The 26,713-nt window shown below is 45.6% G+C and overlaps 1 protein-coding gene across 1 annotated transcript in view; it reads right to left on the bottom strand.

The window, feature by feature from the left end:
• Nucleotides 1–26,713, bottom strand: part of LOC141099806 (uncharacterized) — an 88,339-nt gene that overhangs the window by 22,518 nt on the left and 39,108 nt on the right. The window contains exons 4-5 of the mRNA XM_073587873.1: nucleotides 25,506–25,568; nucleotides 6,861–6,887 (exon numbers count right to left, since the gene is read on the bottom strand). Of these exons, the coding sequence (XP_073443974.1) occupies nucleotides 6,861–6,887; nucleotides 25,506–25,568 (90 nt within the window). The remainder of the gene's footprint in view (nucleotides 1–6,860; nucleotides 6,888–25,505; nucleotides 25,569–26,713) is intronic.

Genomic DNA, 26,713 nt, shown 5'->3' with positions numbered 1-26,713 from the left:
GTTGGGACCTTGTCACACAGCAGCTATTCTGACGACTCAGACCTTCATAGGCGTGCTTCAGCGTTGCCTTTTCCACGCCCCTCTGCTCCGATTGGTAGCCTAACTACTGTGCTATCACTACGCAGTTTGCTTCAGCGTCCCTGTCTGAGTCGCTAGTGCACTATTTATTCGTGGATCCACAGTCACTGACACGGGGACACACGATTATTATAACTGTAAATGTTAAATCAGAGGTCCTCAAACTACGGCCCGCAGGCCCCAAGCGGCCCGCCGAGGACATTTATCCGGCCCGTCGGCCCAGCCGACATTGAATGTCAAAACAGTTCAATGCCGGCGGGCCCTTATTAGCGGGCAGAGCTACAAGGCGGCGAGGAAGGACTTGCGGCCTTCCATATACAGCACAGACGACATGATCGTCATCACGCCCCCTGCACGGCCTGATGACGTCCCGCCGCCTGTGCAAGAAGAAGACGGAGTAGAGCGCGTGCCTCTTCAGAGCATCAGAGGACATAGGTGAGTACTGCTTTTTTTTTTACACCGGGCCCGGCCTCTTGGGGACTACTATGCTGCCTATGGGGGACTATGCTGCCTATTGGGGACTACTATGATGTCTATGTGGGATTATGCTGCCTATTGGGGACTACTATGATGCCTATGGGGGATTATGCTGCCTAAGGGGGACTATTATGCTGCCTATGGGGGACTTATGCTGCCTATAGGGGATTATGCTGCCTATTGGGGACTACTATGATGTCTATGGGGGATTACGCTGCCTAAGGGGGACTATTATGCTGCCTATGGGGGACTATTATGCTGCCTATGGAGGACTATTATGCTGCCTATGGAGGACTATTATGCTGCCTATGGAGGACTACTATGCTGCCTATGGGGGACTACTATGCTGCCTATGGGGGACTACTATGCTGCCTATGGGGGACTACTATGCTGCCTATGGGGGACTACTATGCTGCCTATGGGGGACTACTATGCTGCCTATGGGGGACTACTATGCTGCCTATGGGGGACTACTATGCTGCCTATTGGGGACTACTATGCTGCCTATTGGGGATTATGCTGCCTATTGGGGACTATTATGCTGCCTATGGGGACTACTATGCTGTCTATGGGGGACTACTATGCTGCCTATGGGGGACTACTATGCTGCCTATGGGGGACTACTATGCGGCCTATTGGGGACTACTATGATGCCTATGGGGGATTATGCTGCCTAAGGGGGACTATTATGCTGCCTATAGGGGATTATGCTGCCTATTGGGGACTACTATGATGCCTATTGGGGACTACTATGATGCCTATGGGGGACTATTATGATGCCTATGGGGGACTATTATGATGCCTATGGGGGATTATGCTGCCTAAGGGGGACTATTATGCTGCCTATGGGGGACTATTATGCTGCCTATGGGGGACTATTATGCTGCCTATGGAGGACTATTATGCTGCCAATGGGGGACTACTATGCTGCCTATGGGGGACTACTATGCTGCCTATGGGGGACTACTATGCTGCCTATGGGGGACTACTATGCTGCCTATGGGGGACTACTATGCTGCCTATGGGGGACTACTATGCTTATCGAGGATTACTATGCCTATGGGGGATTATGCTGCCTATTGGGGACTAATATGCTGCCTATGGGGGACTACTATGCTGCCTATGGGGGACTACTATGCTGCCTATGGGGGACTACTATGCTGCCTATGGGGGACTACTATGCTGCCTATGGGGGACTACTATGCTGCCTATGGGGGACTACTATGCTGCCTATTGGGGACTACTATGCTGCCTATTGGGGACAACTATGCTGCCTATAGGGGATTATGCTGTCTATGAGGATTATGCTGCCTATTGGGGACTACTATGATGCTTATGGGGGATTATGCTGCCTATTGGGGACTACTATGATGCCTATGGGGGATTATGCTGCCTATTGGTGACTACTATGATGCCTATGGGGGTATTACTATGATGCCTATGGGGGATTATGCTGCCTACGGGGGAGATTTACCTGCCTATTGGGGACTCTCGCACCACACCAGTCTGAGGCTGAGGTAAAAGCTGAGTTCCACCAATATGGGCACTGGTGAGGCTGAAATTATATGGACTGGCAAGGCTGCACTGATGGGCACTAATCAGACTGCACTGATGGGCAGTGCAGTCTGTATGTCTCTGTGTGGGCAATTTTTTGCTGGTATATGGTTTTTGTAGCGCTGTATATATATTGGTATTTTACTAATAGCAATTTGAAATTCCTAGGAAACAATGATATCAAGAAAGAGAAAAATTGCTTCACTTGTTACGACTAGCAGTGACAAATATAGAACCGGACATTGACCATCTCGTTACACAAAAGTAGGCGCATAGTTGCCATTGAAATACCGGTAAGTTCGTTGATTTAACTTTACTTGTTCTTCATTTTAAATATTGTATTTGTTCCGGTTTTATTTTTTAGATTCAAAATAAGATATGTGCTGTGTGCATAGGAATTTGTTCATCGTTTTCTTTTAAACTATATTCTGGCCCTCCAATGGTCTGAGGGACCGTGAACCAGCCCCCTGTTTAAAAAGTTTGAGGACCACTGTGTTAAATGTTATGATTGTATATAATTGATAGCTGACCTATAAAAGGAAACGCTACAAAGATCCTAATTTGAGACCACCAACCGGAGCTGAGGGGGCGTTGAAAAAACACAAAAAATGGCCTAGGACATTCGAGCACAATCAGCGATATCGCAGCAGGGGGCCGGTCGCTGCTATGTGTCACACGTAGCGAGATCACTGGCGAGGTTGCTGTTGCGTCACAAAACCTGTGACGTTTCAGCGATATCGCTATGTGTGAAGTATCCTTTATGCTCAAAGAAACACTAAACACATTCTGAGTCACATCTCCTACTTCATCCACACTATCCTGTGTCTTGCTGTAAGATAACTGGCTGAAGCAGAAGATACCCTGCTATGCCCTGTGTACAATAGGACAAAAGATAAAAGTCCTGCCCATTTGATAAAAGGGTAGGGTTTCACCTAGTCACCAACTGAAGACTGAACGAAATTAGCAGATTAACCCCTTACTGCCATTGGACGGAATTGTATGTCCAATGGCAGTATCCCCGCTTTGATGAGGGCTCCCGGGGGTGAGCCCGCATCAAAGACGGGACATGTCACCTGTTTTGAACAGCTTACAGGTCCTGACTTTGATGCAGGCTCCGGGGGTTAAGATCTGTGTTCTCTGCAGGATATCTACAAGATGGACAGTTTTATGACTATGCAGACAAGCTGCAGACTAAAAAAAAAAAAAAAAGGAAAACTATACTGTATTTATTTGAAAATTCACATCTATGTTTAGTGTGCCATTAATGCTAAAAAATAAAGCAAAATTCAAGATAATGGCTGCCAGGTCCGTTCTTGATTAGTGGCTCAACTTGGTTAAACATTGTATATTTTAATGAAATGCTCAAAATTATTTGTGATCTGATGTACTATTCTGTTCACCTGTATCTACCAACATGGAGCTCCAGCATCAAAAAGTGGTTTATATTTTGTTGAACGACAGTTGTTTAATAGCCTATTTAGACAGGCAAAACTGCACTTCCCATGTGCACAGGAAAATCCAAAATACAATCGTTCAGTGCAAATACACTGTCATTGTTCTCAGCAGCACATGTCCGGCTTACAAATGACGATTTCCCAAGGGTAACAGGAGAAATTGGACCCCAAAAGTTGTTGTGCAATTTGTCCTGAGTATGCCCCAACCCTAACCCAAATCTAATCTTAGTGGGAAAATGGAATATTTTTTTATTATTTATCCCTAACTAAAGGGGTGATAAAGGGGGGTTTGATTTACTATTTTTTTCATTTTGATCACGGTGATAGGGTCTATCACAGTGATCAAAATGAACCAATAGGAAAAAATCTATTGTTGCTGGGTGCCGACAGGCAGATCTCGGCGATCACACTGCGCATGCGCCCACCATTTTCTCCCGGAAGAAGATGCCGGCGGCCCGGGAGACTTCAGGGGATCCTGCAGGGACAACGGAGGTACCGGAGGGGGGGGGGGGTGATCGGGGGACCCTATTTCTCTCTCCTCTGATGTGCGATCACAACAGAGGAGAGAGAAATTAAATGGAAAAATCAGACTTTTTTTGCGTTATAACGTTAAAAATGGCGATCGCAACTCCGGGGTGTGTAAAAACTGACCCGAATCATGTTCTCTGGGGTCTCAGCTAACCCGGGCAACAGAGACCCCGGAGAAATTCCGATGCTGGGGGGTGCTATAACCCTAAACCTCAGCGCAGTTAAAAAGCGGCGCTGTGGTTTAAGTACCCTTAACTTCCACCGTTAATAGGCTTATCGGCGATCGTTAAGGGGTTAAATGTAACACTCCTCAGCAGCATGAGTTCTTCCCGAGATCGGCGTGAGAAGGGGAGAATGACGAGAGCCGTTTTCAGCACCCGGTGCTGGGGAACAGCGCTTACTGCAACGCTTCCTCCCCGGCGTCCGTCCGTGTGGCTCTGATGCAGCACACAAATGCCACACGTGTGCCGCAAGTATTACACACAAAGACACTGATGTACCGGAAATATCAAAATGTGTGAAAGAGGCGTTTATAGTGGGTGCTGTCACACGCTAAAAGACAATTTTTATTGCAAAAAATAGTTTTTGCATCATCACATTTTGAGAGCTATAATTTTTCCATATTTTGGCCCACAGAGTCATGCGAGGTCTTGTTTTTTTGCGGGACGAGCTGACATTTTATTGGTATAATTTTTGGGCACATGACATTTTTTGATTGCTTTCTATTCCGATTTTTGGGAGGCAGAAAGAGCAAAAACCAGCAATTCATGAATTTCTTTTTTTTTTTTTTTTTTTGGGGGGGGTTTACACCATTCAGCGTTGTGTTAAAATTGGTAAGACAGTTTTTATCTTTTTTTACGTTTTGGCACTTTAGTGTAATAAAAACTATCTAAGGCTGGTTTCACATTAGCGCATTTTCAGCGCGCGCACGGCCGGGGGTAGCTCCGCCCCCGAGCCGGCTCTCTGCCCGGCGTGCCCGCCCCTTGCTTGTATCGCCGCCTACTAGCGGACAGCGGCGCCTGCGATCGGCGCACCCTATCTTTAGCATAGGGTGCGCAGATCGTGCGCAGGCCGTGCGCTAGTTGCACTTTGACCTGTGCTGCGCACTTTTGACGGTGCGCCGTGCGCGCCAAAATCAAACTTTTCGGATTTTGGCGCGCACGGCGCACCGTCAAAAGTGCGCAGCGCAGGTCAAAGCGCAACTAGCGCACGGCCTGCGCACGATCTGCGCACCCTATGCTAAAGATAGGGTGCGCCGATCGCAGGCGCCGCTGTGCGCTAGGAGGCGGCGCTACAAGGAAGGGGCGGGCACGCCGGGCAGAGAGCCGGCTCGGGAGCGGAGCTACCCCCGGCCGTGCGCGCGCTGAAAATGCGCTAATGTGAAACCAGCCTTACTGAAAAAAATAATTGGTTTTGCATCACTTTATTCTGACAGCTATAACTTTTTTATTTTTTTGCTGATGACACTGTATGGCGGTTCATTTTTTGCGGGACAAGATGACGTTTTCAGCGGTACCATGTTTATTTATATCCGACTTTTTGATTGCATTTTATTCCACTTTTTGCTTGGTGATATGATGATAAAGCATTGTTTTTGTTTTTTTTATGGTGTTCACTAACTGGGTTAACTAGTGGGACAAGTTTATAGGTCAGGTCGTTACCAAATATGTGTACTTTTGTTTAGATTTTTTTATTCAAATATTGATTTAATGATAGAATATTTATGGTATTACTATTATATTTTTACAATTATTTAAAAATTTTTATTTTTTTTTTTACTCTTAGTTCCACTATGGAACACGCATTTTTTGCAGGCTGATAGCTTCTATAGCATGCAGATGAAGCAGCATCTGCAGGCCATATAAGCTGCCAGCGCTGCACTCTATGCACACTGACCTGTGAGACTTCCTGACATGCACTGCGCATGACCAGGAAGTTTCTCAGTTCTGGTAACCCGGATATCCTGACATTAGTTTACCCCAAGGGAGCGATCGGGAACACACATCATGCCACGGGGTCTCCGATCCAAAGGCAGGGGAGCTCTCAGCCCTTCTGCCAGCACCGGAATGCTGAGATCTTGTTGATCGCAGTGTTCCGGGGGTTAAGGTGCGATCTGTGACCGCTCCTGGCACTTAGTTTAGTGCCGGCTGTCAGCTGTGAGAATCAGCTGACACCCGACTGCGATCAGCTGCGCTCTCCCCGTGAGCGCCGCCGATCGCCATGACGTACCATCCCATCCATGGTCAAATTGTGCCGGGGCACATGGACGGGATAGTATGTCAGATGTCAGAAAGGGGCTAATGTAAATGCTCATGCATTGATTGATTGGCTGCCTCTTTATACTAGTCGATTATCGGGAGGAATCTTCCCAGGAATGCTTGTTGCTGACAATTAGCCAGTGTAAATTCATCCTAATTCTGGCATGTTTTACATCAAAGTGTAAAGAGTAGTTGGTGAGCTTTCCAACAAATTTGCCATTTTTTTAATTATTTCTGAGCAATTAAAAATGTGTTGCACATTTAATGCAGGTTTGATCAACAGTTTAAAGACAGGAATTTACAGTAGAAACACCTTGATGAATGCAAACGACTGTATTAAGTCACAGATTTTTTGTGTGTGTTATGATTGCTTCTAAAAAATATCAACTGTTACTGCTCTGTAACCATTAACAATCAGCAGCATGAGTTCTGTACTCAATCATTGATCATACCCAAAGGCATTTACCTACTCTACCCTGTACTAAGTGATCTGCAAATTACTGACACTCACCTTCTGATAGCTCCAAGCCAGAAGATTCTGCACGAAAAAAAAAAAACAATTTAATAGGATGTTGCATTGGTTATGATAACCTGGCCATATTTATTAAAACAATATATAGGTGCTTCTCACAAAATTAGAATATCTTCAAAAAGTTAATTTATTTCAGTTCTTCAATATAAAACGTGAAACTCATATTATACAGAGTAATCTATTTCAAGTGTTTATTTCAGTTAATGTTGATGATTATGGCTGTTCTGTCTCCGACACTTAATTCATAATGTTTGATTGTCTATCTGATAATATTACTAGTGAATATTCAAAATGTTTAGTTTCTTCCATAGATTTAATGCTTTCATTGTTTCTGGCTCCATCTAGTGGCCAGAGTCATAACTGCAGTGTTATTCTATTTTACTTTCATTTTTGCTTCTATTTTTTCCCTCCGTTCACAATGTATTGGGGGAAAGTTGCAAGGCACCCTGGTAAGTTTGCAAAGGATCATGCTTAGTCCAGCCCCCATTTTGCGATTTTCTCTCTGCCTGCATTCTGGAAGCATCTCATTCCTCTCCTCCCCTTGTGTCAGCATCGCTGGTAAGAAAACATGCTTCCTGTGTCTAATTCCTGTCTCAGATCAGCCTGCTCAGTTAGTTTCCCCCTCATCAGCTAAAAGTGCAGATGTTGATTCTTAATGTGTTATGTATGTTATGTATCCCTGATGTACCCTGTATTGACTCAGTGTATGTATATGTTTTATTTGTAGTTTCACCGCATCAATATACCACCACGTTCAATAAAATATAGATTCAACCTAGTCTCCTTATTGGACCACGGTATAGCAGTTTAGCTGCCTGTTTAAGCTACATGAAGTCTGCTTCAATTAGTGAGGACAGAACAATGGCTTACAGCCAATGAAAACCCAAAAACAATTATGTCAGTAAATTAGAATACTTTATAACACCAGCATGAAAAATAATTTTAAAACTCCAAAATTTCAATCTTTGCAGATGACACTAAACTCCGCCAGTTACACAGCGCCGCGCCGTCTAGCTAGTGCAATTCAGGGAAAAGACAGCCCTTCATCCAGCTTGCAGGAACTAGTGAAACTGCAGAAATCCATCTAGTGAGATTCAAGTCACCAGCTACACAGAGACTAATACAGCTACAGCAAACTCTGCACAGCCAAGCATCCCTCCAAGAGACCATGTCCCACAAATCACACAGGTCAAAATCTGCTACATCTGTCTCCTCAAAGACTGTATCCATCAGCAGTGCGGTCGCCATTGCCTACGCAAATGCCGAGGCCGCCAAAATACAAGCAAGCTTTGCTGATCAAGAGATGCAACTTAAATTAGAGAGAGCTGACCTAGAGAGCAGGACGCAGTTAGAGAAGGCACGCGTGGATGCCGCCTTAGAGAGCTTAGCAGCAAAAAGAGAGACTGCTGCAGCACTAGCTGAGGCAGAATCACTAGAAGCCGCGCACAACCCTGAGCTGCATAGCCGTAGCAGTGCATCAAGTCTGAAATTGCCACTGCAAGATTCACAACGCACATCTCAGTATGTAAATGAACTTCCTGATCTAAACTATAACCAAGAACACGACACATCCAGTGAAGCGAGTGAGAGTCATCATGAGGCTCAGCTCCAGAAAAACGTGGAACAAAACAATTCAGCTAATGACTACCTTGCCCCTTGCCAGGTAACCAACGTGAATCACCTTGCTGACACACCACACATCAGACCGAAGCAATATGACACCGGCAGGCGCCACCCTGAGGATACTAACAAGTATGAACGCACCTCACATCACTATCAGGATGACCCATCACCAGTATACTCTGCTGACAACCGGTTCACAAAAGAATTTGCTAAGTTCTTCACACGACGTGATCTGGTTGCCAAGGGACTCATAAAATTCACTGACCACGCTGAAGGTTATAGAGCTTGGAAAGCTTCCTTCCAAAATGTCACTAGAGACTTGGGGCTACAACACAGGGAAGAGAAAGACCTCTTAGTCAAATACCTAGGAGAAGAGTCAGTCAAACACGCAGTAAGGTTCAGAGACATTAATATAAACCACCCTCAAATCAGCCTCAAAGAGATCTGGAAGAGGCTGGATGAGTGACACGGCTCAGCAGAGGTCATAGAGAGCCTTGTTCAAAAGAATCCATGATTTTCCTAAAATATCTAACAAAGGTCTCCCAAAACTTGAGAGCTAAGTGACCTGCTAAAGGAGGTCCTAGTTGCCAAATGTGAGGTGACCTACAAGGACTTGCATACCTTGACACAGCAAAAGGTGTTAACCCTATAGTCCAAAAGTTGCCCTACAATCTACAGGAGAGGTGGCTCACACGTGGAAATACAAACACAGTGTTCCATTCCCTCCCTTCTCCGTTTTTGTAGACTTTATACACAAACAAGTGACAATCAGAAATGATCCCAGCTTTGACTTTGCAATGTCATATGCCGCATCACCACCAGCTGCAAACTCACGCAGATCATCTGTGGCAGTGCACAAGACTTATGTTTCTTCTCCAAGTTCCAATTACAGGTCTGCCGGCCGTTCTCAATCAGAGATAAAGGTGCAGGACCCTGACAAGCAGTGGCCGCTTCATCAGAAGCCTCATCCTCTCCTGAAATGCAGAGCCTTCGGAGGAAAATCTATGCCGGATCGCAGTAGCTTCCTGAAAGAGAACGGTATCTGCTACAAGTGCTGCTCATCCACCACTCATCTTGCCAAGGATTGTAAGGACAGTGTAAAATGCACAGAATGTGGCACCACAGGTCATAACACTGCCCTACTCCCTGGCCCAGCTCCATGGAGTGCGCAAAACACGCCAGCTGACAGTGAGCATGGTGGGGAGGAAAGTAGCACTGATGCAGCTACGCCAGAGATCACTTCACAATGTACTGAAGTCTGTAAAGGGACAATAGACAGTAGGTCCTGTTCTAAAATATGCCTCATCAGAGTGTACCCAAAGGACCATAGAGACAAATCTGTCAGACTGTATGCTATCTTGGATGATCAAAGAAATTGATTCCTGGCTAGATCGACATTCTTTGACCTATTCAACATCAAAGGACAAAGCACTCCTTTCTCATTAAAGATATGTGCAGGTACTGTGACAACAGCATGCAGGAAAGCCACTGACTACCAAATTGAGTCCTTAGACGGACAATTCTGCCTACCACTACCTACAATCATCGAGTGTAATCAGATCCCACACAACAGATCTGAAATCCCTACACCAGATGTGGCAATCCATCATGCTCACTTAAAACGCATAGCACACCTTATACCGGAACTCGACCATCAGGCACAGATAATACTGCTGTTGGGAAGAGATATCCTACAGGTTCATAAAGTGAGAAGTCACATCAATGGACTCCACGATGCTCCCTATGCCCAAAGGCTAGACCTAGGATGGGTCATAATAGGAAACGTATGCTTGGGACATTTGCACGCCCCATCTTCTGTGACAAGTATGCTAACAAATACATTGGAGAAAGGACGCCCATCTCTGTTTCAACCTTGTAACAACGAGTTCCATGTCAAAGAACTACCACACAGAATCCAACTGCCCAATCATTTAATAGACTTTACTCACGACAGCAGTATGGTATCAGGAAGCTATGAGGATCAGTTGGGGTGCACTGTCTTACAGAGAACTAAGACAACCAAGTAGCAATGTCGGTAGAGGACAAGTTGTTCCTAGAGGTAATGGACAAGGGACTTGTAAAAGATGAGACCAACAGCTGGGTCACACCTCTCCCCTTCAGAACGCACACACGTCTACCAAACAACAGAAATCAGGCATTAAAACGTTTCTCCTCCCTTAAACATAATCTGCAGAAGAAACCAGAGATGAAAGATCACTTTTTCTCCTGCATGTCAAAGATATTTTAGAACTGCCATGCAGAACTAGCTCCCACTCTCAAAGACTCTGAAGAATGCTGGTTCCTACTCATGCTTGGAGTATACCACCCTAAGAAACCGGGCCAGATTAGAGTGGTGCTTGACTCCAGTGCTATGTTTGAGGATGTCTCCCTGAATGAAGTTCTACTGACAGGACCAGACCTCAATAACAAACTGCTGGGAGTACATACGCGCTTCCGTAAGGATTCCATTGCCTTCATCGCTGACACCCAGTAAATGTTCCATTGTTTCCTTGTGAGAGAGAGACAGGAACTTCCTAAGATTCTTCTGGTACAGAGACAATAATCCTACTAAAGAGGTCACAGAGTATCGCATGAGAGTGCACATCTTTGGCAATAGTCCTTCTCCTGCAGTCGCCATTTATGGTCTCAAAAGGTCAGCTCAAGAAGGAGAAACAGAGTACGGATCAGATGTCAGACAATTCATAGAAAAAGACTTTTATGTTGATGACTGTCTGAAAGCCATGCTTTCAAATGAGACTGCCATCAGTCTTCTCAGGAGAGCCCAAGAGATGCTTGCTTGCTCTAACCTCAGGCTTCACAAAATAGCCTCAAACAGCCAAAAACTCATGAAAGCATTCCCTTCACAAGACTTGTGTAACAGTCTCAGAGACCTGGGCCTGGGGTCTGACCCCACACCAATGCAACGCAGCCTTAGGTTTCTCTGGAATCTACGGTCAGACATTTTTACCTTTCAGGTCAGCCAGGAAGAGAAAGAAAAGCCTTTCACACGCAGAGGTGCCCTGTCTACCATCAACAGTCTGTACGATCCCTTGGGGCTTGCAGCTCCTGTTATCATACAAGGCAAAGCCAAACTAAGAGACTTAACTAAGGAAATATCTGACTAAGGTGCACCTCTGCCACCTGATAAGAGAATCCAGTGGGAAGTATGGAAGAACTCTTTAGCAGCCCTCTCCATCCTGAATGTTCCAAGACCATACACCCCTGTGCCATCTACAGAAATACAAAGCCAAAGACTGTATGTATTTGCAGATGCTTCTGTCAAAGCAATTGCCGCAGTTGCCTATCTCAAAACTGTAGACTCCAAATGTCAGAGCTACATTGGATTCATTATGGGGAAGGCCAAACTTGCTTCACAACCAGAGCACACCATAACCAAGGTTAGAACTTTGTGTTGCAGTTTTAGCCGTCGAGTAAGCAGAGTTCATCGCATCCGAGATGGACAGCGACCTGACACAGGCCAAGTTCTACTCGGACAGCAAAGTAGTCCTTGGATATATCCACAATGAAACTAGAAGAATCTACGTTTATGTCAACAACAGAGTGCTATGAATTAGGAGATCAGTTCATCCAAATCAGTGGCATTACATTCCCAAGGACCAAAATCCTGCAGATCACGCAACTAGAGCAGTTGATGCAAGTCGACTAGGAAGCACAACATGGCTCTCAGGACCAAAACTATTGTACACTGAGGAACGTTGTCCAGACACCTTTGAACTAGTAGGAGAGGACTCAGATGCTGAAATCCGCCCAAGTGTCTACACTTCATACAATGACTCCAGCTACTCTCCTCACTCAAAAAACAGGACTATCCAATGCCCCTCCAGGAGGATTTGACGCTAAGGACCTCTACAAGCGCCAATGGACACATGTACAAAGTCTTGTCAATACATTCTGGGACAGGTGGCGCAAACAGTATTTGTCTACCCTGCAGCCACAGACGAAGTGGCGATTTACCAGGCCTAATCTGAGGATTGGTGACCGCGTCCTTTGGAAAGACTGTCAGGCCCATCGAAACCAGTGGCCACTTGGACTAGTGACTGCAACATTCCCGAGTAAAGATGGCAATGTCCGCAAAGTCCAACTTAGGATGCCCAAAGGAAATGAACTTAAGACATTCTCCAGACCAGTAACTGAGCTGGTCCTATTGTTGTCTTCGAAGAATAAGAATAGTGACATCCGTTGATGCCAGACGGGAAGTATTCTGTCTCCGACACTTAATTCATAATGTTTGATTGTCTATCTGATAATATTACTAGTGAATATTCAAAATGTTCAGTTTCATCCATAGATTTAATGTTTTCATTGTTTCTGGCTCCATCTAGTGGCCAGAGTCATAACCGCCGGGTTATTCTTTTTTACTTTTGCTTCTATTTTTTCCCTCCATTCACAATGTATTCTGGGAAAGTTGCAAGACACCCTGGTAAGTTTGCAAACGATAATGGTTAGTCCAGCCCCCATGGTTAGTCCTGCGCCAAATGCAACGTGTTGCATTTTGGTGCGCTCGCCGCACCGTCAAAAAGACGCATGCGGAGGCATCTGCATTCATCGGCACGGCCTGAATACCTAATACTAAAGATAAGGTACGCAGGCCGCATGCCAACAGAGGCGGGGCTGAACAGAGGAGGCGAAGCAGGGGGCGGATCTTCACGGAGGAAGTTTGCATCCCTTCGCAGCTCCTCTGTTGTGAGTTCATTTTCTGGTCTACCAGTTGTGAGTTCTCCTTCCAGGCTCCCTCTGGTGGTAACAGGAGGTAGTGAGGCTGATTTAATCAGTAGAGATCTGCCACCTGATAATGAGGATGACGATTGGACCTCAGGAATTTCAGACTGGATTTAAGTCAGCCGACCCCCTATTCTGGTGCTGGTGATTCCTTCTGGCTTGTCAGGTCTTGGTTTTCAGCTCTGTTCCAGTCATCTAAAGCTAAGTTTTTCTGCTAATGTTCACACTTGATTTTGTTGGTCTATTCAGTTTTTGTGTGGTCAGCCAGCCCCGGCTGGGGCTGTGCTGAATTTCCACTCTTATCTGTATTTGTCAATTTGCTTTTTGTCCCCTATTAGATTGGCCTCTTTTTGCTCTGTCTCAGAATATTTCAGAGTGCAGATATAGTGGGAGAAGTCTAGTGACTTCAGGGTTAATTTTGTTATCAGAAGTGTTGGACATTATTTTTGTAGGGTTTTTGGCAGATTGCAGACAGTGTCTTTCCTTTCCTGTCCTTTCTAGTTAGTTTGGGCCCCATCATTTGCTCAGCCTATTTTCCTGCCTGTGTTTGTGTTTTCATCTTGTTTCACCATCAATACATGTGTGGGGGCTGTCTTTCCTTTGGGGTCTGCTCTGGGGCAGTTTACCCCTTTCTTGCTTTAGGCTTATTTAGTCCTCCGGCGGTGACGAGGCATCTAGGATCATCATAGGAATGCTCCACGGCTGCTGCTAGTTGTGTGGTTAGGATCAGGGATCTGCAATCTGCATAGTTACCAACCTCTCTGGTTTTTCTGGGACTCAGCTTGTTTTGTTTTTTTCTCCTCGGTGACCCATTCATAACAGAATCACCAGCCATTTCGCAGATTCTAGGGTACTCAAAAGCAGATAAAGGTTGTTAAAAAAAAAAGTTTCAGAATTTTTTATGGATTTTTTCCTCTTTTTCTCTGGGGCCGTAGGAGGATTTTTTTCCCTAATGGAGATTAAGCAATTGTCTGATCGTGTGGAGCAACTTGCTGCTGAAGTGCAGGGAATTTCCACCTACCTCATTCAGCCACATGCTGCTGAACCTAAGATCCCTACTCCTGATGTGTTTTCTGGGGATCGGTCTAAATTTCTGAATTTTAAGAATTGTAAATTATTTCTTGCCTTGAAGCCTAACTCATCGGGGAGCTCTGCGCAGCAGGTTAAAATTGTCATCTCCTTGCTGTGCGGCGATCCCCAGGATTGGGCTTTTTCTCGGACACCTGAAAATCCTATTCTGACTAATGTGGATGCATTTTTTCAAGCCTTGGGGTTGTTGTATGATGAACCTAATGCTGTTGATCAAGCTGAGAGAACACTGTTGGCATTAAACCAGGGTCAGGATTCTGCAGAGTTATACTGTCAAAAATTCCGAAAGTGGGCGGTCCTTACTACATGGAATGATGGTGATTTGGCAGCTCTCTTTCGGAAGGGTTTATCAGAGACCATAAAAGAGGTTATGGTGGGATTTCCTGTTCCCTCTGGTCTGGATGATTCTATGTCATTAGCCATTCAAGTTGATCGGCGCTTACGTGAACGTAAAACTACACGGGAGGTGCTGCCACCTTTTGAACAAACGTCTGAACCTATTGCAATGTGATGGGGTTTTGTCTAGGGCGCAACATCAGGAGTTTAGAAGGCGTAATAAGCTTTGTTTTTTCTGTGGAGACGCCTCTCATACTATTTCTGTCTGCTCTAAACGAGAGAAATGCTTTGCACACACATTTGCTGTGGGCACTGTACAACCTAAGTTCCTTTTGGCAATTACTCTGATCTGCTTCTTATCCACGTTTTCCACTAAGGCTTTTGTGGATTCAGGAGCAGCGTTGAATCTGATGGATTTGGACTTTGCTAAACGTTGTGGTTTGTCCATGACACCTCTGCAGATGCCTATTCCTTTGAGGGGTATTGATGCTACTCCTTTGGCGGAGAATAAACCCCAGTTTTGCACCCAGGTGATAATGCGAGTTACCCCAGACCACCAAGTAAATTGTAAATTTCTGGTGCTGCATAATTTGCATGATACTATTGTTCTGGGTTTTCCCTGGTTGCAAACTCATAATCCAGTTTTGGATTGGAAATCTGGGTCTGTGGTGAGTTGGGGTTGTCAGTGTGTTCTTAAGGACGCTCCTGTTTTCTCCACCTCTCCTCAGTCTCATGATATTCCTGATTATCTGGCCAATTTTTCTGATGTATTTAGTGAGAGTAAGTCTGCATCTTTGCCTCCTCATAGGAGTTATGACTGTGCAATTGAGTTGATGCCTGGGTGTAAATTTCCCAAGGGTCGGCTTTTCAACTTATCAGTACCCGAACATGATGCTATGCGATCCTATATTAAGGAGTCGTTGGAGAAGGGTCATATTAGACCATCCTCATCACCTTTAGGTGCTGGGGCTTTTTTTTGTGGCCAAGAAAGATGGTTCATTAAGACCGTGTATTGATTAGCGTTCCCTTAACAAGATGACAGTTAAATATCAGTACCCATTACCTCTGATGTCTGATTTATTCTCCAGAGTTAAGAGTGCCTGCTGGTTTACTAAGCTTGACCTCAGGGGGGCGTATAATTTTATTCGCATCAAGCACGGGGATGAATGGAAGACGGCGTTTAATACTCCGGAGGGACATTTTGAGTACCTGGTGATGCCTTTTGGGCTCACTAATGCCCCTTCTGTCTTCCAGTCCTTTATGAATGATATTTTCCGTGATTTTGTGGATAAGTTTTTTTGATCATCTATCTGGATGATATTTTGATCTTTTCTAGTGATTGGGATTCTCATGTGGAACACGTCCGGACTGTGTTCCGTATTTTGAGGGAGAATTCCCTGTTTGTTAAGGGATCGAAATGCCTCTTTGGTGTACAGAGGATTTCATTTTTGGGATTTATCTGGTCTCCGTCGACTATTGAAATGGACCCGGCCAAGATACAGGCCATCTATGATTGGGTTCAGCCTACTTCTTTGAAGGCCCTCCAGAAGTTTTTGGGTTTTGCTAATTTCTATCGTAAAATTATAGGTAATTTTTCTGGTATTGTAAAACCACTGACTGATCTGACCAAGAAGGGCGCTGATGTGCTGAACTGGTCTCCTGAGGCTGTCTCAGCATTTCAGGAGCTTACGTGGAGATTTACTTCAGCTCCAGTTTTACGGCAACCTGATGTTTCACTTCCATTTCAGGTGGAGGTAGATGCTTCTGAGATTGGTGCAGGAGCTGTTTTGTCCCAAAAGGACCCTGTGACTTCTAAGATGAATCCCTGTGCCTTCTTTTCTCGAAAGTACTCCCTATCTGAACGCAACTATGACGTGGGGAATCGGGAATTGTTGGTCATGAAATGGGCATTTGAGGAGTGGAGACATTGGTTGGGGGGAGCTAGACATCAAGTTGTGGTCCTCACCGATCACAAAAATTTGATTTATCTGGAGTCAACCAAACGCTTGAATCCTAGATAGGCTAGATGGGCCATGTTTTTCACGCGTTTTAATTTTGTGGTCTCTTTTCTTCCGGGCACTAAGAATGTTAAGGCAGACGCCCTTACTAGGAGTTTCTTTGCCGATTCTCTTAATGTGACCGAGCCTACTACCATCCTAGGTGAGGAGGTAGTTCTTTCTGCCATTTCGTCTGGAGGAATTTCAGGAGGATAAACCTGAGCGTTGCCCTATGGGAAAATTGTATGTTCCTGACCAGAGGAGAAAGAGAGTGATGTCTGAAATTCATTGCTCCACATTGGCTGGTCATCCAGGTATTTTTCATACTAGAGATTTGGTGAGTCGGTCATTTTGGTGGCCTGCCTTATCTCGTGATTTCAGGAATTTTGTACAGTCCTGTGGGACTTGTTCTCGGTCTAAACCCTGTTCTCATTCTAGTGGGTTTCTGATGCCCCTGCCGGTGCCCAAGAGGCCATGGACCCATATCTCAATGGATTTTATTTCTGATCTTCCTGTCTCTCAGAGAATGACTGTTATCTGGGTGATTTGTGATAGATTCTCTAAGATGGTCCATCTTGTACCACTCCCAAAATTGCCATCTTCCGCTGAGTTGGTGCCCTTGTTTTTACAACAGGTGGTTCGGTTACATGGGATTCCTGAGAACACTGTGCCCGACAGAGGAGTCCAGTTTGTTTCCAGATTCTGGAAAGCCTTTTGTTTCAATCTGGGAATTCAGTTATCCTTCTCCTCCGCGTTTCATCCCCAGACCAATGGACAGACCGAGAGAACAAACCAGACATTGGAGTCTTATTTAAGATGTTTTATATCTGCTGATGAGGATGATTGGGTCTCATTTTTGCCCTTGGCCGAATTCGCGTTGAACAATAGAGATAGTTCTGCAACTTTGATGTCACCCTTTTTCTGTAATTTTGGGTTTCATCCTCGATTCTTTTCAGGGCAAGTGGAATCTTCGTCCTGCCCAGGTGTGGACACTGTGGTTGAGAGAATGCAGCAGATATGGGACCAAGTGGTGGATAAGTTGTCACTCTCTCAGGAAAAGGCCCAGCGATTTTCCAACCGGCATAGGACCATTGGTCCCCGGTTTAAAGTGGGTGATATGGTTTGGTTGTCGTCTAAGAACCTTCCTATGAAGGTTGCATCTCCAAAATTTAAGCCAAGATTTATTGGACCTTCTAAGATTTTGGAGATTCATAATCCTGTTTCTTTTCGATTGGCTCTTCCAGTTACGTTCAAGATTCATAATGTATTTCACAAATCTCTGTTGAAGAGGTTTGTTGAGCCAGTGGTTCCTATGGCAGCACCTCCTGACCCTGTGTTGGTTGAAGGCAACGTGGAATATGAGGTAGAGAAAATATTGGATTATCGTTTGGTTAGACGGAGACTCCAGTATTTGGTCAAATGGAAGGGTTATGGCCAGGAGAATAATTCTTGGGTCTCTGCCTCAAGGGGGGGGTACTGTTGTGAGTTCATTTTCTGGTCTACCAGTTGTGAGTTCTCCTTGCAGGCTCCCTCTGGTGGTAACAGGAGGTAGTGAGGCTGATTTAATCAGTAGAGATCTGCCACCTGATAAGGAGGATGACGATTGGACCTCAGGAATCTCAGACTGGATTTAAGTCAGCCGACGCCCTATTCTGGTGCTGGTGATTCCTTCTGGCTTGTCAGGTCTTGGTTTTCAGCTCTGTTCCAGTCATCTAAAGCTAATTTTTTCTGCTAATGTTCACACTTGATTTTGTTGGTCTATTCAGTTTTTTGTGTGGTCAGTCAGCCCCGGCTGGTGCTGTGCTGAATTTCCACTCATTTATCTGTATTTGCCAATTTGCTTTTGTCCCCTATTAGATTGGCCTCTTTTTGCTCTGTCTCAGAATATTTCAGAGTGCTGATATAGTGGGAGAAGTCTAGTGACTTCAGGGTTAATTTTGTTATCAGAAGTGTTGGACATTATTTTTGTAGGGTTTTTGGCAGATTGCAGACAGTGTCTTTCTTGCTTAGCCTATTTTCCTGCCTGTGTTTGTGTTTTCATCTTGTTTCACCGTCAATACATGTGTGGGGGCTGTCTTTCCTTTGGGGTCTGCTCTGGGGCAGATAGTTTTCCCCTTTAGGCTTATTTAGTCCTCCGGCGGTGGCGAGGCGTCTAGGATCATCGTAGGAACGCTCCACGGCTGCTGCTAGTTGTGTGGTTAGGATCAGGGATCTGCAATCTGCATAGTTACCAACCTCTCTGTTTTTTCTGGGACTCAGCTTGTTTTGTTTTTTTCTCTTCGGTGACCCATTCATAACACTCCTCCATACGCTAGTGTGAAACTAGCCTAATTAACATTTGTTCTAGGCTGCAGGTCTCACAATGGTCCCAACATATGTTATCCTGAGAAAGGTAGTCCTCCTGTCTCCAGTCTTTCCAGGGGGCCTTGCTAAGAACATACAAAGTGGAAACATTTCACACCCTTCTGACTCTTGAAGAGAGGTGCCAATTACAGCCTGACACTATCCATGAGAAAGATCACACAAATACGGTTCAGAAGAAAATAATGTATTCATGGGTAAAGTCGCCATGATCCAGTCACAAACCAAGAATTATAAAATTAACATGAGAGGTTGGTCTAGAAATCCGATCTCCAGACTAAATCTATAAATTAGGCCTTTACACACAGAAAGCTGTTCACAATGAGGGGCAGCTAGGCTGATGTGTTCCATTTCATATTTCTCCCTCCCTCAGGGACAGAATACCAGAATGCAAAGTTCGATGTTTCTGTAAGTTTTCTCCCTTTTATTTTATCACTGTTTTTGCATATTTGTATGTCGATATTATATTTCCATTTTTTTATATCTTTTTATTGTAAGCACTGTATTTTTTCTATTAAAGCTTAAAACTTTAGTAAGTTTGAACCTTGTATGCTCTAAAGAATCCATAGCCTTACAGTGTGATTCTGGTGATTGGCAGACAGTAGTAGTAGTAATATCTCCGGGATCCGCCCATGTGGTGAGTGGTGGCAGCGTATATGAGAGGGGTTCGTGGTCTGTGATTTATGCTCCCATTGCAGCATAGAACAGCGGTTGAATGCTGGACTGAGGGAGAGGAGATAGATTAAGCCTTGCAGGCGCAACCCCAAGTCACGTGCTGAGAAACGGGTACATGACAAACGGTAAAACGGCAACCGCAAAAAAAGTCAGATTTTCCATTTAATTTCTATCTCCTCTGATGTGATCGCACATCAGAGGAAAGAGACATAGGGTCACCCGATCCCCCTCCCCGGTACTTCGGTTGTCCCTGCAACCCCCCTTGAAGTTCCCCAGGCCGCTAGCGTCTTCTTCCGGGAGAAAATGGCGGGCGCATGCGCAGTGCGCCCGAAGAGATCTGCCAGCCGGCACCAATAGGAAACTTTTTCTATTGGTTCATTTTGATCACTGTGATAGGGTTGGGATTAGGGTTAGGGGTGCATTGGGGTTAATATTGGGTGGTTTCCATTGCTTAGGTACATCAAGGGTCTCCAAACGCGACATGGTGCCACCACTGATTCTAGACAATTTTGCGCTCAAAAAGTCAAATGGTGCTCCCTCCCTTCTGAGCCCTGCTATGCACTCAAACAGTGGCTTTTCCCCACATATAGGGTATTTGCATACTCAGGAGAAATTGCACAACAAATTTTGTGGTCCATTTTCTCCTGATACCCTTGTTAAAATAAAAAAAATAGGGATTTTTGTGTACTCACAAATCATTGGGGGACACAGGAACATGGGTGTTATGCTGCTGCCACTAGGAGGACACTAAGTGAACATAGAAAGATTACCTCCTCCTCTGCAGTATACACCCTCTTGCTGGCTCAAATTGAACCAGTTCAGTAACAAAGCAGTAGGAGCTTCTAACAATTAACAAGAATAAACTATGTCAAAACTAAGAACGGATACAAGCCGTTAACAGGGTGGGTTCTGTGTCCCCCAATGATTGGCTTGGAGAAAAGGATTTTACGGTGAGTACACAAAAATCCCTATTTCTCCTACTCCTCATTGGGGGACAAAGGACCATGGGATGTCCTAAAGCAGTCCCTTGGTGAGGAGCAACACAACTGCTAATACCCCATGTACTACGAAATTACAGATGTGGTACTGTCAATTGCAGAATTCACCTGCCAAGAGCTGCATCTGCAGAGGCCTGAGAATGTATGTTGTAGTGTTTCATAAAAGTATGCAAGCTGGACCAAGTCGCAGCTTTGCAGGCTTGTTCTGTTGACACTTGGTGCCGAATGGCCCAAGAGGCAACCACTGACCGAGTGGAGTGCGCCTTAATCCCTGCTGGGACAGGTTCGCCCCTGACACGGTAGGACTCGAATAGCCGAGCGAATCCACTTGGCTATTGTGGCCTTTGAAGCGGCTAGGCCCTTCCTATGCCCCTCCGGAAGCACGAACAGGGCATCTGACTTGCGGAAAGACGCCGTCTGCGAGACATACTTTCCAAGAGCTCTAACCACATCTAGAGTGTGAAGAGCTTTCTCGATAGGATGGACTGGTGCTGGACAGAATGAAGGCAAAACAATATCCTCGTTGTGATGAAAGAGAAAACAACTTTTGACAGAAAAGATGAGGATGTCCTCAAAACTACCTTGTCTTGATGGAAAATCAGGAACGGAGGTCGGCAGGACAGGGCCGCCAACTCCAAGACCCGCCTGGTTGACGTGATCGCGACTTGGAAAACCACCTTCCAAGAAAGGAAGGTTAGCGATACGTCCTGCAGTGGTTCAAAAGGAACCTCCTGTAAAACTCCGAGAACCAAGTTAAGGTCCCATGGTTCCAAAAGCATTTTATAGGGAGGCGCCACATGGGAAACTCCCTGAATGTCTTCACCTGTAATCTGGTGGCAATCCTGCGTTGGAACAGAATGGATAAGGCTGAAATCTGTCCCTTGAGTGAGCTAAGCGCAAGACCTGACTCCAATCCGGTTTGCACAAAATCCAAAATGGAAGGAATGGAGAACACAAGAGGAGATCGTCCACGGTCTTTGCACCATGAGAAGAAGGTGCAAAGCGTCGGAATCTTTGGTGAGGGGGAAAAATTGGGATGTGAAGGTAAGCATCCTGGATGTCGATGGATGCTAAGAATTCCCCTTTTTCCATCGAGGCGATGATAGAGCAGAGAGACTCCATTCTGAAACATCGCACTCTGACAGACTTGTTTAACAGTTTTAGGTCTAGTATGGGCCGCGCTGATACGCCTTTCTTCGGAACCACAAATAGGTTCGAGTAAAAGCCCTTGAACCTTTCGTCTTGAGGTACCGGAATAATGATTCAGTCCCTTCGGAGCGCATCTATGGCTTGGAAAAAAACTGTTGCCCTTGTTTTGGGAGGAGAAGACAGGAAAAAATGTGTCGGGGAGGAGAAGAAAACTCTATTTTTTATCCAGAAGACAACAGCTCCCTGACCCACTCGTCGTGAATGACCGAGAGCCAGGCTTGGCGGAACGAAAGTAGACGGCCGCCTACTTTGTTGGTGTTTATCGGATACCGTTAACGTGTCATTGCGTCGAGGTACTATAGGATCTGGTTCCCTTGGATCCAGACTGTTTTGACCTGCTCTTCCAGGAACGATCGATCGGGCCTATATCTGACCTGGGAACCTCTGTCCCTACGCTGGGGTCGCCCTGAAAAAGGAAGAGACGGTTGCAGAGGACCGGCTGGTATTGCTGCAAAAAGGCCGGGTCCGAACCTGCTGTTGACTCCGAATCGGCCGAATGGTCCTTTGCTGCGGAAGGAATTTACTCTTCCCTCCAGTAGCGTTGGAGATAAGTTGATCCAGTTTTTCTCCAAATAAACGACCGCTCTGGTAAGGCAGAGAGGTTAAAGACCTTTTGGAAGCAGAATCCGCTCGCCAGTCTCTGAGCCACAGCATCTTCCTGATGGTGATAGCGTTTGCTGCCGCCTGTGCTGCGCAATTGGCCGCATCTAAGGAAGCGCTTACGCCAATCTCCCGGCTGAGATATCTGACTAGCGAGGGTTGCTGCCTCCGGGGGAAGATTACTGTCCTGAATTACTGCGGCTAAAGTCTCTTCCCAAGCGACCATAGCCTTAGCCACCCAGGTCGCAGCAAAGGATGGAAAGAGCGCTGCTCCGGAGGCCTCAAACTGACCGAGCAAGGTTGTCAATTTGACGGTTAGTGGGATTTTGACTAAGGAACTATCAGACAAGGATAGAAGCGTTTTGGATGCGAGGCACGATACAGGGGGATCCACTGAAGGAGACTGTAGCCAATCTTTCCTTAAAGCAGGAGCAAAGGGATATTTCAACTCCATAGGCTTTTGTCCTGTGAACCATTTATCTGGTCGATCCCTATGCCTCTGAACAATGTCCTGAAACTCAGGGTGATTGCCAAACACCTTGTGAGGAGGTTTAGTCTTTTTAAAAGACATTACGTGATCCGGAGCAGATATAGATTCCTCGTCCACCCTCAGAGTCTTGTTGACTGACTCAATGAGGGAATCAAGTGTCTCCTGATTGTTATGCGAGTCCTGGAATAATGAAGCATCAGACTCAAATTCTGAATCATGTTCGCTGTGAACCTCTGGAGAGGGGGAGCGAGAAATTGAACTCACGGATGCCGAAACGCGAGAATGCACAGGGGACGGGTCATAGGTCCTTTTCCTAGACACTTGAGCACTCTCTGATAGCGTACGACCCCTGCTGGTCGACGGTTCTCGTCCGTCGCAGGAGGCTTCCACGGCTGGCAAAACGGATGCCCTGACTTAAGGAGGGGTCCCGGAGAGAGTCTATTGCCTTGGCCAGGGAAGCCATAGACCGTGACAGAGAAGTAGCCCTCTCAGGAGGACTAGGTCCACTAGGGTCTGTAGCGTCGGCGGATGGCTCCTGGGCGCGTGCCGGATCACAAGCAGTGTAGAATGGAGTGTTGTGACCTCGGGGCAGGACAGTATTGCAAATGGTATATGAGGCAAAAAACACTTTTGTTAGCCTTTTTGGACGCCTTAGATTGAGACATCGTGTACCCTTCGAAGATATAGAGAGAGTATGTGCTGCAGATGCAGAGAAAAAGTGTACAGCATGTGAAGAAGGGGTTAAGCTCTTAGCTCCAGAGGATTCAGATTACCCAGGTCCTGCTCTTGTGTCCCCAGGGAAGGTGTCAGTGGCCTCACTCCCCGCAGCGCTTCTGTCAGCGCTGCTTTTCTGTGCGTCCCCACTGTCAATAAGCAGGCTCCTTGCTCTGAGGTGTAGGAAGATGGCCGCTGAGAGCAGAAGGGGCGCCTCTCATTTAGGAAGAGAAGCGACAGAAGCATGGGCAGCACAGGCCACGGTAGGCGAAGCCATGCAAATCGTGGCGTAGGCCAACTAGAAGCCGGGGACTAAATTTATGAAGCCTGCCGGAAATGAGTGCAGGCGGGGTCGCAAGCCGATAGGGCCCAAAAACGGTGTAAAACGCCGCTGGACGCCAGGACACCGCCCACCCCCCCCCCCAGGAACCAGGACCCCATTCTGCGTCTGGATGGTGCCAGCCGAAGTCACACTCACAGACCAGGTGATGTAGCAGAGCTGGAGCTGCGGTGTTGCTGGTCATGGAACTCCCACTCAATCCACCATCCACATAGCCAGGGGGGTGGAGAGGGCCTTTCTGACTCCTTCCATCATCCGCTTTCAATCAGATGCAGAGGGGGCTGCACGGACGCCATGGTGGGGCCTCTGTATAGCCTTGGAACAAGGCAAGTTGTCCAGCTATAGGCCTGGCTCCAGGAGAGGATACATGGAGGCGACACTCCATGTGCTCGACTGCTCCTGGTGTGGGGCGATCTGGACCGTGAAGGAACCGTCGCCTCTAAAGTGATCTCAGGCATGACCCAGTCGTCATAGGAGAAGGTACGGGGAGGCGTTCTCGCCTGTTGATGATTTGGGGGAGATCGGACCCTTGAAAGGATCCGTCGCCCCCTTCACTCCGTTAAAAAATAAAAGTTTACAGAAAAATCAAAAGGGACCCAAGTGCCTCCTACAGACACTAAGCAAGAACTGATTCAATTTGAGCCACCAGGAGGGTGTATGCTGCAGAGGAGTTAATCTTTCTATGTTCACTTAGTGTCCTCCTAGTGGCAGCAGCATAACACCCATGGTCCTGTGTCACCCAATGAGACGTAGGAGAAATGGTTCCAAAGTAAATTTGTGAAAAAGTAAAATGTTCATTTTTTCCTTCCATGTTGTTTTAGTTCTCGTGAAGGACCTGAAGAGTTAATAAACTTTTTGAATGTGGTTTTGCGCACCTTGAGGGATGCATTTTTTAGAATGGTGTCACTTTTGGGTATTTTCTGTTATATTGACACCTCAAACTCACTTCAAACGTGAGGTGGTCCCTAAAAAAATGGTTTTGTAAGTTTTGTTGGAAAAATGAGAAATCGCTGGTCAACTTTTAACCCTTATAACGTCCTAACAAAAAAAAATGTTTACAAAATTGTGTTGATGTAAAGTTGACATGTGGGAAATGTTATGTATTAACTATTTTGTGTGAGCCACACACTCTGATTTAAGGGTACAAAAATTAAAAGTTTGAAAATTGCAAAATTTTCAAAATTTTTGCTAAATTTCTGTTTTTTCATAAATAAACGCAAGTTATATTGAAGAAATTTTACCACTAACATGAAGTACAATATGTCATAAAAAAACAGGCTTAGAATCAGTGGGATATATTGAAGCGTTCCAGAGCTATAACCTCATAAAATGACAGTGGTCAGAAGTGTAAAAATTGGCTCTGTCACTAAGGGGTTAAAATATCAGTAACATGATCAACAGCCTTTACTCATACTTGTTTATGATAGACCCTGAAATATTCAAGAAACTTACATGTTTTTTTCCCTTTTGATGTTGCTTTAGCTGTGCAAAAGATGTACAGGCAATTCCGCAAACCTGCAGAGAAGGAAAAGTACATCACTATACATGAAGGTGGAAAACATACCAGGGAACATCAAATTTACATTCAATTCTACAGTTCCTGATTATAATAATAGACTAGAAATCCTGCATAGTTTAATGCTGCAGTGATACCTTCTTGCCATGTAACACACCAAGACATATGGTATATGACAGATAAGGTTCATTTACAGTAGCTGACCAGTGGCACAGCACTAAACAGCCGCTACTTGTTTGCTGACTGGCAGTTGTTTAACCCCTTCAGATCCTCGGGATTTTCAGTTTTTGTTTTCATTTTTGCTCCCAGTCTTCCCAGAGTCATAACTTTTTTATTTTTTTGTCAATATGGCCCTGAGGGCTTGTTTTTTTGCGGGACGAGTATTTAGCTTTTACCATATCGTGTACTGGTATTGTTAATTTTGAAATGGGGCAAAATGGGGATGATTGAACTTTCATATCATTTTTATATTTGGAAACATATTTTTTTCTACTTTTTAATTACTTCAATTATATCCTTAGGAGACTTGAAACTGCAATACTCCGATTATCTGTGCTACACATAGCAAGGTTTCATCCGTTATGAACGTCGGCCAATGGGCGCTGCTCATAGCAGAGGGTCAACGACAAGCACAGGGGTCTCCTGCAGGACCCGGGTTGTCTTGCCAACCCATCAGCGCACCCGTGATCAAGTGAGTGATGCCGATGGGCGGGAATACTGACGCGCTTCCGACGTGGCCACGTTAAATGCCACAGTCGAACATTGACAGCGGCATTTAACATGTTAACAGCTTCGGTGGATCTCGATTCCACTTTCTGCTGTTAGGGGCACATGTCAGCTGATGAAATCAGCAGTCATGTGCAGGAAACCATGAGGAATGGAACATGAAATGCAGATGGAATGCAGAGACATGACCTATGACGCATGTATACGTCATAGGTCGCGAAGGGGTTAATAGCCTGTTTACACACCAACCCCACACCATAATCGCACTGATAGATTGTTGTCGCCAGCACAGGTCTGTTTACACAGAGTGACACACTGCTAAAAATGATAATTTTTTTTGTGCAGCACATGAGATTTCACCTGACGATCCAGCATTTTGCTCGTTCATCGGGTGATCGGCAGCCTGATTACACTGGAA

This window comes from Dendrobates tinctorius, unplaced genomic scaffold, assembly GCF_039654945.1.
Source record: "Dendrobates tinctorius isolate UK_male_01 unplaced genomic scaffold, ASM3965494v1 ptg000102l, whole genome shotgun sequence".
NCBI classification, from domain to species: Eukaryota; Metazoa; Chordata; class Amphibia; order Anura; family Dendrobatidae; genus Dendrobates; species Dendrobates tinctorius.
The sequence above is the reverse complement of the archived record's forward strand: the minus strand, read 5'-3'. Positions and strand labels throughout refer to the sequence as shown.